The sequence below is a fragment of the Sycon ciliatum genome, chromosome 6 (genome assembly GCF_964019385.1).
Source record: "Sycon ciliatum chromosome 6, ocSycCili1.1, whole genome shotgun sequence".
Taxonomy (NCBI): Eukaryota; Metazoa; Porifera; class Calcarea; order Leucosolenida; family Sycettidae; genus Sycon; species Sycon ciliatum.
In genome coordinates this window covers 9,633,296-9,646,909 of record NC_088648.1, presented here as the reverse complement: position 1 = coordinate 9,646,909, position 13,614 = coordinate 9,633,296, and the positions used below count along the sequence as shown (strand labels likewise).

Sequence of the window (13,614 nt, the reverse complement as noted above, 5' to 3'; positions counted from 1 at the left end):
GCTGGGCTGCCTGCTAACTTGCGTTAGCATGCTAACGCTCATTATGGTTTAGATCGCATTATTGTAATGGTCGCGGTTTGATTTCAAAAGACCATAGAACGTGTCGTACTATCGGTCGAAAGTTTAGGGGTGTGGTACTAATGGGCTGGGAATGTAAGGATCGGGTAGATTGCAGTGTTTTAATGGTCGTAGTTGTTGTATAAATAGAATGCTGAGATAATTAGAAGAGGACTATGAGGAAGAGCAAAATGACAGGGGTGACAGTGTTAAAGCTCTGAGCAGACGGCGTCGGCAGGAGTGCCTACACAGAGAGTAGAAGAAGGGAGAAGAGAGGTCCCGCCGCCTCGAGAGTCGCCGTGCTTGCGAAAGGCTATGCCAACAGCAAGAAACGACGGAGCAAATATCCCGTCGTTTGGAGACTCACCGCCTTCGTGACAAAACGCGTTGACAGCTAGAGACCGCTGCACAGGCATCCATTCAGCAGGAGAAAATACATGCTCTCGTGCTCGAACTTGTTTGGTGTGCGGTCGGTAGGGCCATCATCATGTTACGCACCAGCCTGGCCCTATTCCGTTGATGTTCCGCACCATTCTGGCAAAGACTGCTGGCCACATGTTTAAACAGGGCTTGAAAAAAATGAAATAAGCTAGTACCAAAGCGTAATCTATTATTATATTTACTTTTACTTGGTAGAATGTACCTGTCTGAGAGTTTGAGTTTTGAGTTATGTATCGATGTGCGTTTATGAACTAAAGTTTTGATTGTCATGCACATGTTTTTGTATTGCAAAGACGTTTCTATCAGTTCGAACAACACACATGATGACCTAGGCAAATATTAAGCATAGCGAGGGCTCCTGGGCGGTCAAGCCCTCTCTAGCCTTCAGGACAAAGCGCTCTTTATTTGTGCGATATCGAAATGAAAAACCAAATGCAAAAACAACGATGAACAGTTTATTTCAGCCAAGTACAAGTGGGGTCTATTGGTATCCTTTATTTCAGCCGAATATAACTGTTGTTTATTGCTTTCGCATAGTGCATGATAACCTAGGCAAAAAAGATAGTGAGGGCCCTGAGCTTTCAACTGAGCTCTCTCGTTGGAATTATTAATATGGAGGTGTATGTGCCAATTTTTCACGTAGGATTGCCTGCCACTTGCAGCACTGCATTGCCTTCTGCAACATGGGGAAAGCTGCGTGCTCAGGCCCGTAGCAGCTCCATTCTGGTTGGTCCAGCGAGACCTGACTTCCACAACTTTGCGTGCTTTTCTTGTGACGGGCATATACATGGTACAAAGTATGTGTGTGTGTGTGTGTGTGTGTGTGTGTCTGTCTGTGTGTGTCTGTGTGTGTGTGTGTTGGCGTTCCTCTGGAGCAGCTGGGTGACATCGTCCAAGATCTACAGGGATGGCGGGTCACCTGCCGTGACGCTGTCGACGCTATTGTCCAGTCCCGCATGGAGCCTGTGGCGAAGCCCCTCATTTGTGGCACTTGTGCGCGCAGTTTTCGTTGGCCACAGGATATTGCGACGCACAAGTGTAACGCTGTTCGCGCGGCCCGCGCGCCCTGAGTATGGCGTTCCCCGCCCGGTGGACAACACGTCTCCTGGTCTGCCCCGTATGGGGCCACATAGCCAGTCATGGCAGTGGAAGAAGGAAGGAAGGAAGGTGTGTGTATGTGTGTGTGTGTGTGTGTGTGTGTGTGTGTGTGTGTGTGTGTGTGTGTGTGTGTATGTATGTATGTATGTGCATGTGTGTGTGCATGCATGTGTGTGTGTGTGTGTGTGTGTGTGTGTGTGTGTGTGTGTGTGTGTGTGTGTGTGTGTGTGTGTGTGTGTGTGTGTGTGTGTGTGTGTGCGTGTGTCCCCCCCCCCACCCAAACCAAGTTCATGGTTTCTGGCCCCAACACCTCTAACGATGATCTAGAGCCGCTCGCGACTTGAACCATGGAGATTGCCCATGTGTCGTCTTTTCGTTACCTTGGATCCAACATACACAGCAACGGCCGATGTCATGATGATGTCACATCCCGGATCTCTGTCTTTTCTCCTTCTGTCTGCCTGTCTGTGTGTGTGTGTGTGTGTGTGTGTGTGTGTGTGTGTGTGTGTGTGTGTGTGTGTGTCTTTCTCTCTCTCTCTCTCTCTCTCTCTCTCTCTCTCTCTCTCTCTCCCCCTCTCTCTCTCTCTCTCTCTCTCTCTCTCTCTCTCTCTCTCTCTCTCTTTCCCCCGCTCTCTCTCTTTCCCCCGCTCTCTCTCTTTCCCCCGCTCTCTCTTTCCCCCGCTCTCTCTGTGTGTGTAAATATACAGCTTTCACCGTCCAGGAGCGACACTGACTCGCACTGCTATCTGGTGCTCACGAGGTGTTTGTCGCGCTGCAAACGGAGCGTCTCTGTAAGTTTGTATCCCTGGTGATGTTTGGACCTGGAGAGCACTATATAAATGGTGCTTCTCAGGCACAATCTTCCTCAGCCTACTCAAACTCGACTGATGAGGGTAAATTTTCCCGAAACACTGTGTATTGAGCAGGGAGTGGTCCCTTTTTGCAGGTTTTCCGAGTGGAAGGTTGGATGGACTTTTCGTGTGCTCTGGGTGGCAGCTGTCAGTCAGTCAAGTGTAAAGTCAAGGCGGTGGAATAGCGTGAGCTCCAGTGTCGAGAGCAAACCCTTTCCTAACAATCTTCGCCGAAGTCGCAACCACTATTTCGTAGGTCTACCCTTGTTAGGAGACAACCCTGGGGGTATCAACTTTTTTTGTCTGATAACGAGTACATTTTTCTGCTGCTTTGCATCATCCATATTGTGTCCACATCAGAACTGATGGTTCCTTGTTATTAGACAGTGTTTTCCACCAGACCCCTGTTCAAGACAACCCATTATCAGACAATGTTTCATCGGACCCCGATACAAGACAACATGAAATATCAATCGAGCTATCCTCGGCCATCCGCTTTTTCTTGTAATGAGAATTCAAACCTGTGGGACAGCTGAAGGGGACGTTATAACGAATTTGGTCTACAAACGAATAATCTCTTATCCGGACTTGCATGTACGACTGCTAATGATTCATGGGATTTTGGATCGTTGTCTACTAATGAGGTTTGTCTTGCACCCGATGTCATACTAACGAGGGTAGGACTGTAAATTAAATGCTTGAAAGTTGAAACTTCGTTTTTCAGATGAATCAGACTGCAAATCAATAGCATAGCAAAGACCATAGCTATCCCAGGAACACTTGAGTAGTGCCCTCTTTTACCTTTTTCTATGTTGTCCTCTTCAGTTTGAGCAGGTATGGATGTTTCCTAGTGCCTTCTAGAATTTCTAGGTATATCATTGGTCTTGTTCGGATCGTCCATTACGTTTGCAGCTGTTCAAACTTGTATTGTTGTTTATTATTTTATTGATTTATTTATTCTACTTGCCTTTCCTATCTTCTTGTGTTTCAGCATTAGGCGATTTGATCGCAGGACAAGAGAGGAGCTGATGGACGATCTCTCCAATGTTCCTCTTGGTTCGGAGCGGCGCCGAGTGCTGACGTTGGGACTTGGGTAAGGATGAGTGTTCCCTCATGTTTACAAGTTATCCATTTTGTCCAACACTAACGGTTATATGCAGAATACTGCTGAGTCAAAAATGTGCAACAATCAGCACAAAAACTGACTGATGAGATCATGACATTCAACGACCTGATGCTTAGCTGCATCACGTTTATACCCGTTAGTGTTGGACAAAACGGATAACTCGTAAACTTATGGTCCTCTTTTTTAATTTTAATCCTTGGCTCTCCATCCGAGTTCCCTCATGTGTTGCTATTATTTTTATTTACTTATTTTTTTGCCCAGGGTCTACATTCTACATTTATTTTACTTAGACTAGGGTTAGCTGTCCGTTTACCAGTACTCATCCACACATATGTGCACATAGGGTCTACACAGAACTCTATCAGTAGATATTTTGTATAGGAGGTTGTATATCCTCCGGGATAGCACTATATACTCCCATTCTGTGTGTTCTCTGGTAGCTATGTTCCTTGGAGACCATATGACTGTGCCAGTGTGGTGACCGAGGTGAGGTGTGTCTGCACTGGCATCGTCAACTTGCCTACTGCTACGTGCTCCCCAGTGCTCCATCTGTGTCCTGTACTTTATTTGGGGGGGGGGGCAATACCGGTACTTCAGGTGCAAGGGGGACGGGGTGGGGGACATCATGCCCCCAATGAAACTCTCCAGGCGTTGTTCTAGAGTAGACTAACCATAGGCGGAGTGTACACATGCAGCACATAGTTTGGGAATTAGAACGCGATCAGACTCGGGCATATTCAAAGGCAGTCTATTGTGATAGTAGTCCTGGACGGATCTCACTATGATGATATAGGTCGTGCCCAGCATCACAATGCCCAACATTATAAATGACTGTTTTTTTTCCTGAGGGGCTAGATGAACATGTGGCTAGACTGCCGATGGCAACCAACAGGCTCAAGGCTGTGTTGAGACTTCGTGTTTGCGACCCGAGTCAATTGTTTACTCACCATGACTAGGCATCGCATTGGGCATCGTATGACCATTTTATATGTCACTGTTCTTAGTCGCACCGGGGGCGCATGCCCGTTTTCAGGAGACTTATCAAAACACATAAGCCCTGTGCCCTGAAGGTTAGGCCTATTGTTAGTCTGAATAGTCCTGGCTACTATCCCGCTAAGTTCATTGACTTTCTACTGAACCTGTATGTACTTGAGGAAAGTACTGTTCTGGCCTGAACTACGGATTTCATCAACTTGGTAGAAGGTTTGCCTGTGGGGGACGATCATTTATTTTTGAGTATAGATGTGACCAGCCTTTACACCAACATCCCCAACGAGCTCGGTCATGTGGCATTGTCGTGGTATATCACACACAGGTATACAAGGTGGATGCCCCCGGCCCTTCGTACACGGTTAACAACAGCAGTGACTTCCTTGATGTCAGTCATTCAGAAGACTAACGGGTTCGTGTACGATAACGATTTGTTTCCGCAGATCCAAGGGACTGCCATGGGTTCGCCGGCAGCAGTGGTCTATGCCGACATTGTTATGCTGTATTTGGAGAATCGGTACATTTTGCCGATCTTAGAGGGGGAGGGTTTAGAGGTTCAGGTTTATAGACGCTTTATCAGTGACATTTTTGTTTCATTGCATGGTTGCGAAGGTCAAGTTCAGCGCGCTTTAGACAGGATTAATAAGTGTTCGGCCCTCGAGTTTGCGCATGAACTGGCACATGATAGCATTGATTTCCTGGACACCACAGTTTTCCGGAGTAAGGGATACATGGCGGTGAAGCCTCATTTCAAGGTCACCAATCGTTTCCTGTATCTGCTTGCCGGTAGTAACCACCCCCGTAGTATGGGTAAAGGTGTGATCACTGGGGAGTTGATCCGTATCCGTCGGTCTTCGACCCTTGACCACCACTACGAAGCTGCTGCCGAGCAGGCGAAGCAGACTTTCCGGGGGCGGCCTCAGCCACCCCACCTTTTGGCCGTTTTTTGTTCTTGTTTTTTTAGCACACTGCAACAAAGCGCGATGATCGCAGCTCAGCTCAAACGTGGCAAATAATGAAGAATCCTTGTGTATCAAGGTCAAGGTGTGTGTGTGTGTGTGTGTGTGTGTGTGTGTGTGTGTGTGTGTGCCTGTGTGTGTGTGTGTGCCTGTGTGTGTACGTGCCTGTGTGTGTACGTGCCTGTGACGTGTACAGCCGGTGTGTGCACACCGCTAGCTAAACCGACCAACGGCTACTCCCAGGGCACAAACTATTCTGCTGGAGGCAGCGTCGTCTTCGGCTGAAATTCCGGATACAACCTGCAGGGAAGCATTGTGCGCATCTGCCAGATTGACGGTTCCTGGAGTGGGGCAGCTGCCTCATGTAATCGTAAGTTGAATTTCAAGAGAGCCAATATATCCCTCTTGTGTAGAGAAGCTTCAGGCTTGTAGGAAGGCAGATTCTGATGGCGTTGATCTTTCCTATTTACAGAGCATGTAATAGTCTGGGTGTTACCTGCCACTTTTCATCATCACAAATGATGATCGTGCTTATCACAGGACCCAGGACCAGTCGGGCATCTCAGCCTGAGTCCTAAGGATATATGTTATACTTGTAGGTGTAGGGTTAGGGTGTTTCACCGGGTAGAGGCGACGGTTTCAAATAGGACACAGGTTGCAAACCGGAACGGACTCAATATTCACTTTCTCTCTTGGTATTTTGATTAGATAACATATGTCACAGTGAGACTACGATGTGTTATACTCCGAGCCAAAATTTCATGGCTCTGCGATGACCATACGCGCCATACTAAGCAGGTGAGTTTTTGACGTGTTGCTTCGCACTGCGACTTGAGTTTTACGACTTTCGAAAAATCAACTTCTTGTCGCAGATAAACAGCGGCTCGCCTCTTGCCAATAAAGCACCGCATACCAATCAAAACTAATGGAAGCACACACAAGGCTTATTGTTACTCTGTACTGGCCGTCGTGGAGCGATAGCAATTACCTAATTTCAGACCCAGAGTGAATTTGATGTGCACTCTAAAACGTGTCCGGTTTGGAGCCACCTCTGATTTGAATCTTTTTTGAAACGAAAAATTGGGCAACTTGGAGGCAATGGGTCAACACAGAGGAGTGGCTCAGTTCGATTGACTCGGGCCCCAGAGCAAACTTCAACATGCCAGTTTCCTTCCACAAACATATTTCGAGTGAAAAATCAACGCTGATGATCGGTTTGGGTCTATACAAATTTGGTTGTCAAGGCGTTCCGGTATCGAACCGTCTACTCTACCAGAACACTGAGTTGTTGGCATAAGCCGGTAACTTTTGTCGAGCCTGTTTTAGGCTACCACCTCCTCCAAATATGCTAATATCTCTTGACTGTACAAAAGATGTGCCGAGCAGACACTTTCTTCATCTCTTGACTGCTTTGTGTGTTGTGTGTATGGGTACGTGTATACAGCCATTCAACTGCAGCGCCAGTCTGGCTACCTGCCCTGCCTGCGTTCCAGTGGCTGTATCCTGCCATCACAGCGCTGCGACGGTGTTTGGTACGACTGTGCTGATGGCTCTGATGCACAGTACTGCCCAGGCAAGGTCACACCAGCCCCAGGTAAGCACCAGCAGCAGCACTGATAGTAGTACCATGACTTCTATTATTATTACAGGGTGCGACAGAGCTCTCGGCCATTGAAGAAAATGTTGAGTCACCTCCACCACCACACTGCGCTCTTTAGCCGACTAGACCCTCCTGCACACAACCATCACCATTGCGAGGACACTTCCGTAGACGATATTGATAAACTCCTTCAGACAGCTGTTTCGCCAATACATAGCTCATCAGTGAAGGTAGATATTGAATGATTAAAAATATAGGCCAAACTGCTATTATATAGGGGGTTTCCACATACAAAACTGGCATAGCTGAGGTGATAACGCGGGAAAAGGAAAGTGTGAAGTACTGTTGACGCGCATTGGACATGCATGCAGCGTCGGATATCGGCGCGGAAAATCAATCACTATTCAATGCAGAAATAACGTGCCAGAATCAGAGTACTATGTAGCTAGTAGTGAGAGTCTGTGTACTAGTATTGCAGTTGTCCGAGCGCCATGAAGGCCTGCGAACGCACCTCACGACCCGCCGACGTCGACAGCCACAGCACCCCTGGGGCATGACACTGTACTGCTCGCCCATCGCGCCAAGACGCTTGGCAGTCACTAGGCTTCATGCCACCGATGTTGTCCGCAAGCTACCTTGTTATCTGCCCATCACCCACTGCCGCTGACACGCTGGGAGGCCCCGCGGCATTCACCCAGTATATCGTCGTCAGAGCTGTGTCGACGGTACAATAACGCTGGTAGAAACAAACAGTTGGTCGTATGGTATTGCGTCCTCCGGATTGTCCCTTGACTCGTCTTGTCCCTCTTCTTGCTCTGACGCTTATGACTTCTATTACATGCAAAATGTAGAGTCTGAGCTACTGTTGACCGCTATTCACTGCTGTATTTATTTTATTACTTTGCATGGCCATGTTGAGGCAGTCTTCGCATCAATTTCCTTTACACAATGCGTGTACTACAATGTATTCAAAACCAACGTCTGTGCCACGCACACATACGCAAACGTTTTAGGGATGAAACGAGTATATCGAATACTCGAGTGCTTGCTCGAAAATTCGAAAGGAGTGAGGACTCGTGTCGCAAAACACTCAAAGTATCTTATGCACAGTGTACTGTTTGCTTGTACATCAAGCACGTCTGTTACTCTGACCAGTACTGATAACCCATGCAAGTTGAAATTATTACTTGTCCCTACTTACCAACAAAAGACGTAGTTCAGACTATTTCCTGCACTAGGCTGTATGCAAGACTACATGTGTATCAGGTGTAATACGTTCAGTGTTACGAGAGTGTGTGCAGTACATTGTTTTATGTTGTCAGTAAAATACTCGTACTCGCTCGAATACTCGCTCGTTTTTTCAAAGAGTACTCGAGTCCTCAATTTTGGCACTCGTTTCACCCCTAGGCCAAACATGCATGCACTGAATGCCTGTGCTCTGTGCACTCTGTGCTTGTGCAGGTCAAACCGACTGCCAGGTCCTGTCACCACCGGCACTGGGCTCAATGACCGTGAACGGCTTGATGTTCAGCAACACGACCACGTTTGTGTGCACATCTCCCTATGTCCTTATGGGCTCGGCCGTGCGTACTTGTGAAATCAACGGCCAGTGGAGCGGTGTGCAGCCAACTTGCGTCCGTAAGTACATGTACCAATGCTCGACTGGCTTGTATTATGCATTCCCGTTCATCACACCGCTCATACTGTCAAATGCTGCCTCTTCTCTTTCACAATGGCATGGGTCACAGTAGATAGGCCTGGTGCAGGTATTGCCAGTTCCTTGCTTGCTGCAGTACAGTATGACATATTAACTTAGCTGGTAAGCAGTGCATGTGTGCATGGCAAGTGTTATTTTTGTCCATTGCTTCCCAACCCATGTGTAGTGACGACTGCTGCTCTGAGTGCGGCCAGTGACGACTGCTGCTCTGAGTGCGGCCAGTGACGAGCTAGTCAAGGACTCCGTCTCAGAACGCATGACACAAACGTGTAAGCCTAGTATTGCTGCAAAATTAAGAGCAATTTCTCCTACTGCTGACTGCTGAAAATGTTGTGTCCTTCACAACTAGTCTCTTTGTTCTAAGAAGTCTGCCTCTTTCATCGATTCGTGTTTACCTAGCTGCGTTACGCTATTAGTAGCCTATTACCTGTTGTGCAATGGGGCTGGCCTAAAAGCTGCTCGCTCAACAGTTGTGTTGCATGGCATAGAGCGAGAGACGGCAAGCCGCCTCGGCATATTTGCGGATAGAGCTTTTATTAGAAAGGAAAAGGACATATGGATACAAGTTAAGAGTAACTGTCCACCACTGTAACTAGCTACTACAGTAAAAAAAATGCAACAACTAGGCACAAAACTGACAGAGTGCTGAGACATTCGACGACCTGACTCCTAGCTTCAACACATCTCCGTAGCGCTAACCAACAGCCTTCCAACTTGGAAGGTTCAAGGTTAAAAGGAGAGACCAAAGAGGGGAAGGTAAGCGCAACGAAAATGAGCACAAGCTAGTAGTTGAAGCTACAGTCCCACAAGAACAAGAAATGTTGATTGTTACTGGACGATGACGAAACCAGTATTACCTTTCCCTCTTTGGTATCTCCTTAACACTACGGAGATGTGTTGAAGCCAGGAGTCGGGTCGTCAAATGTTTTAGTGCCTGGTTGTTGCACTTTCTGACTGTATTTAGTATATAGTGACAGTTACTCTACACTCATATCGATACGTCCTTTTCCTTTCTACATTAATTTTATTATTGCCATATTGGCTCAACATCCGAGTTTCAAAGAGCTTTTAGTGGACGACTTAATCCATTTTCGGCAATACTTACAACGATCCAATCAGTCATATTGTAGATCAGGCTATGCTGTGGGTAAGTATACTATTGGCCTTGTATGGCTTATTGTTTGCCAGCGAGTATTTAGCATCATCTACTAGTATTCACTCGTTTGACAGCCAAAGAGTATTTGTGTGGGAGGCTGGGAGTCTCGCACCTGACTTGGTCACGTTGCGCCTGAAGGTCACTAAGACGCGGCCATATACGGTGGAGCCGTCGCAGTTCCATCTACTGTCGACGAAACATGCCCGGTATTGGCTATTCCGGTACATGACAGCCCATGCCTGTAGCACCAAGCCTGTGTTCACTTTTGCCAAAGGGATCCACCTTACTCGGCCTTATTTAAATATGATACTCTGTCACGCTCTCAACTGTTATCAGGTTAGCTCCCGCTCCATGCCCATTGTTGGAGCGATAGTCCTGGAATCCAGAGTTGCAAGTGAGGTAGTGATATGGCAAGCAGACGGTGGCAAAGTACGGCTTAAAAGCTCTACATCTGGCAAGTGGCCGGCATACCACCCCAATGGACATCGGAACAGTACACGTAGAGTAGCATCTCTACGTGACAGGGTATGAGCGCAAGTGAGTTATTATGCTCTACTAATGTGCATTGATTCTGTGACTATAGTTGGTGTACAGATCTCATCACATGTGCCTTAGGTGGGATTTGCTATTGTCACTGGAAAATTCAGCCCTAACAAACAGTGTGATGGATGAATTTGACTCCAAGTATCTGCTTTTGGGAATGCCATGTATGCATGTCTGGCGTGCTGCTGCTATAATGTTGTGGCAGCAGCATTTTGGTGCGATGGACTGATCTTGTAACGGTGTACCTACCCATTTGCTGTTGCCGGATGCCGTGTTTTGTCAGTTGTGCCTGTTTGAAGGTGCCAGGCCAGCTTGTGTTGGTGCGTTCCCGTTAAGTTGCCAGGGCACCATATTTGTAACGGCGTTCCCGTTTTGCTGTTGTGGGGCTGTGTTCGTATCGGTGTGTTCCCGTTGAAGTTGACGGGGCACCACGTTAGTGGATTGTGCCTGTTTGAAGTTGTCAGGCCAATCCTGTAACGCACACCCGTTTGCTGATAATTGGGGACATGTTTGTCCATTTTGCTCGAGATTCACATGGCTGCGCCAGTTGCCTTGTGCGGATTAGACTGTTATCTGGCACTAGTCTTGATCTGTTTTATTCAGATTCAGATCAGCTATTGTTCCTATACGAGAAAATCTGTGGGTGCACATCCAATTCATTTGCAGATTTGCGTGCTTCTCCTGCAACGGGCGTTTACATGGTACATGGTGTGTGGGCGTATGTGTGGTGTGTTCATGCTGTACAGGCCAGTATTGCCAAGCACTGGGGACCTTTGGCAATCTGAAGAATGTTTTGTCCGAGAATCGATCCTTGGATCTGTGGCGTTGCAGTTGTGGTGCTCCCGACCCTCTTGCGCGATGGCCGCAGAGACTTGGCGAAAAGGTTCGAGACATACGGCATCTCAATATCTTGCACCACCATCGAGTGTAGCGACATCAGCAATAGAAGACGCACATGATATCATTCACCCTTACGGCCTTAGCGAAGACCCGGGAATACCTGAGAAGATGTTAGCCGCAACTTTACTGGAAAAGTCGTCGGTGACAACGGCACTCCAAATTTTAGCTGCATGCAGTTAGGTCTCTCAACAAGTGTACCCAAAGTTTTCAAGCTAATACACAAGCAAATTCACTAGGGTCCGAGTATATTTTCCTACACCTCTCCCTGTTGTTGTTATTTCTGCATTCAAATTGTTTGTGTACCTGTACATTTATTACAGTAGAGCCACGCATCCACGGCTGTTGTTTCCAAGGGGTCAGGCTCGTCAGTTATACAAAACCTTTCAGCAATCTGGCCTTAGGCTTAGTTCCTTGACTTCTTGTACCACTTTCTTAGATGCACATCCCACTGGATAGTGAGCAATACGTGTGTAGCAGAATCTGTATTCCAGAAAAGCAGAGACTTAATCCTATTGACACTGCGTTTCTTTTTAAAACGTTATTGGCTGTGGTGTTCCTAGAGGTATACACGTACATTCCTGGGTCCCACGTTCTGTGACGCCCGACTGTATTCGTGGTGCCTCAACAACTTTTAATTTTGTGCACTCGGGAAAACCTGCCTGAGGCTGTGAGGCTGCAGAGTGTTGGCTGTGTTTTGCTTTAAAAAACCATCAGGTCTCCCCAGATTTTCTAGTCTGGCCCTGAATTTTGCCACTCTTCGGTTTCAAAACCTAGTGTGGTGGTGGAAAGCCTAGCAGTGTTGTGTGTGCATGTGTGTATTTTGTACAGTGCTGGCCAGAGAAATCCAACCTCGTTAATAAAGTAGCGCCACGTTCGAGAGCACAGACCGGTCCAGTATGTTTACTACTAGGGCTGCGTAGCGCCCGGTGCAATTTTATTCATAAGGTTGGATTTCTTTGGCCAGCATGGCCATGGTAGTTAGAAGTAGGTCCTCTGTTTGTGCGCACTTGTGGTCACAGTGGCAGTAGTGGGTGAGGGGTAGACTCAGTTACTACGAAGATGGTGTATACATGATGGTGTATGCAGTCATGTAGTTGAATGTTACTTCGGGCTTAGACCCAGAGGTTCTTGCAATGATGACCCTGGGTTTATGTACATGTTTCATTCAGCTACCGTTGTCATGGCACTAGTTGATAGAACACCTGTATAAGTACAGGCTGTATATCTAGCATTTTCCAAAATAGCACTCCGTACTTCGAGGCTGCAGCCGTTTTGCATGCAACGTTGTATGTGTTGATCGGTTGACAGCATGTGACAAAGCCGAGGACACACTAGTGTATCAGGAGCACTGTTTTTTAACACAGTGCGTCCCCCGCCTTGTCATGTTAATTTATCAAACAAGGCTTACCTATACCAACATTATACATGTAGGGCTGTGCATGCTTTCAAAATTCTTCCTTGTTGAAGTAGAATACCGTGCTTGTGGGGGCTTTAGTAGTTCCTTTGCCAGATGTTCTATGCGTATCTCAATGACTTATCAGTTTCAGCACTCGGGCAAGGCACATTCGGGCCAACACATGTAGCCTTGAATTCTGGCTTGGAGGCATTATTTATCTATTTTCATGGCTGCTAGGTTCATCCTTAGTTAAGAGTTATTTCTCCGTGATTCGCTGATGAGTCCACAAAGGACGAAACAGCTAGACAGTACTAGTGCTGTCCCCAGATCATGTATTCTAAATCCATAATACTGACGCTCAATCTCCAGACAGCTGTTTCAGCCTTTTTAGGTCCCATCAGTGGAGCTCAGAGCGGGAGGTTAAACAAATGACAATACGGTCTATATGAAATGAACAAAAAAAGCTATTTGAAAATGGCTCAAAGCATCAAAGTCAGCGAGCTATCTGCAAGACACGCACAAAGAGAGCTTTGCACGAAGGCAGATACATATTACATATACCTTTGACACTAACCAAAAAGAGTGCTCAATTAAGTCAACGCAAGGCAGCGTAATGCGGTGATCGAGTCTATAAAAAGCTATAGTGACATGTAGCCAGGCCCCCAGCACAATAAGCTGACTTGCATCATGCTAAAATCGTTCACACAAATCTCTTATAATAATTATTATATAGATTGCAGGATAGGGTGGTTGCACCAGGAAGTGCTGTCTCTGCGATAG

At 46.9% G+C, this 13,614-nt stretch overlaps 1 protein-coding gene across 5 annotated transcripts; it reads left to right on the top strand.

Annotated features, from left to right (window-relative positions):
- Window positions 1-1,371: 1,371 nt before the first annotated feature.
- On the top strand, window positions 1,372-12,231 carry LOC135819318 (uncharacterized). Of its 5 annotated transcripts, none has more exons than XM_065332505.1 (9): window positions 1,372-1,665; window positions 2,304-2,387; window positions 3,439-3,540; window positions 5,719-5,892; window positions 6,967-7,116; window positions 8,584-8,760; window positions 9,006-9,108; window positions 10,332-10,532; window positions 11,285-12,231. In XM_065332505.1, exons 1-4 carry the CDS (start codon window positions 1,571-1,573, stop codon window positions 5,741-5,743), a joined length of 306 nt encoding a protein of 101 aa, XP_065188577.1. In that variant the 5' UTR covers window positions 1,372-1,570; the 3' UTR covers window positions 5,744-5,892; window positions 6,967-7,116; window positions 8,584-8,760; window positions 9,006-9,108; window positions 10,332-10,532; window positions 11,285-12,231. The 5 variants fall into 5 exon arrangements, 1 of the variants encoding a protein (XP_065188577.1); XR_010553898.1 differs by having other exon boundaries at window positions 1,378-1,665; window positions 10,337-10,532; XR_010553899.1 differs by having other exon boundaries at window positions 1,379-1,665; window positions 9,034-9,108; window positions 10,337-10,532.
- The last annotated feature ends 1,383 nt before the right edge of the window (window positions 12,232-13,614 follow it).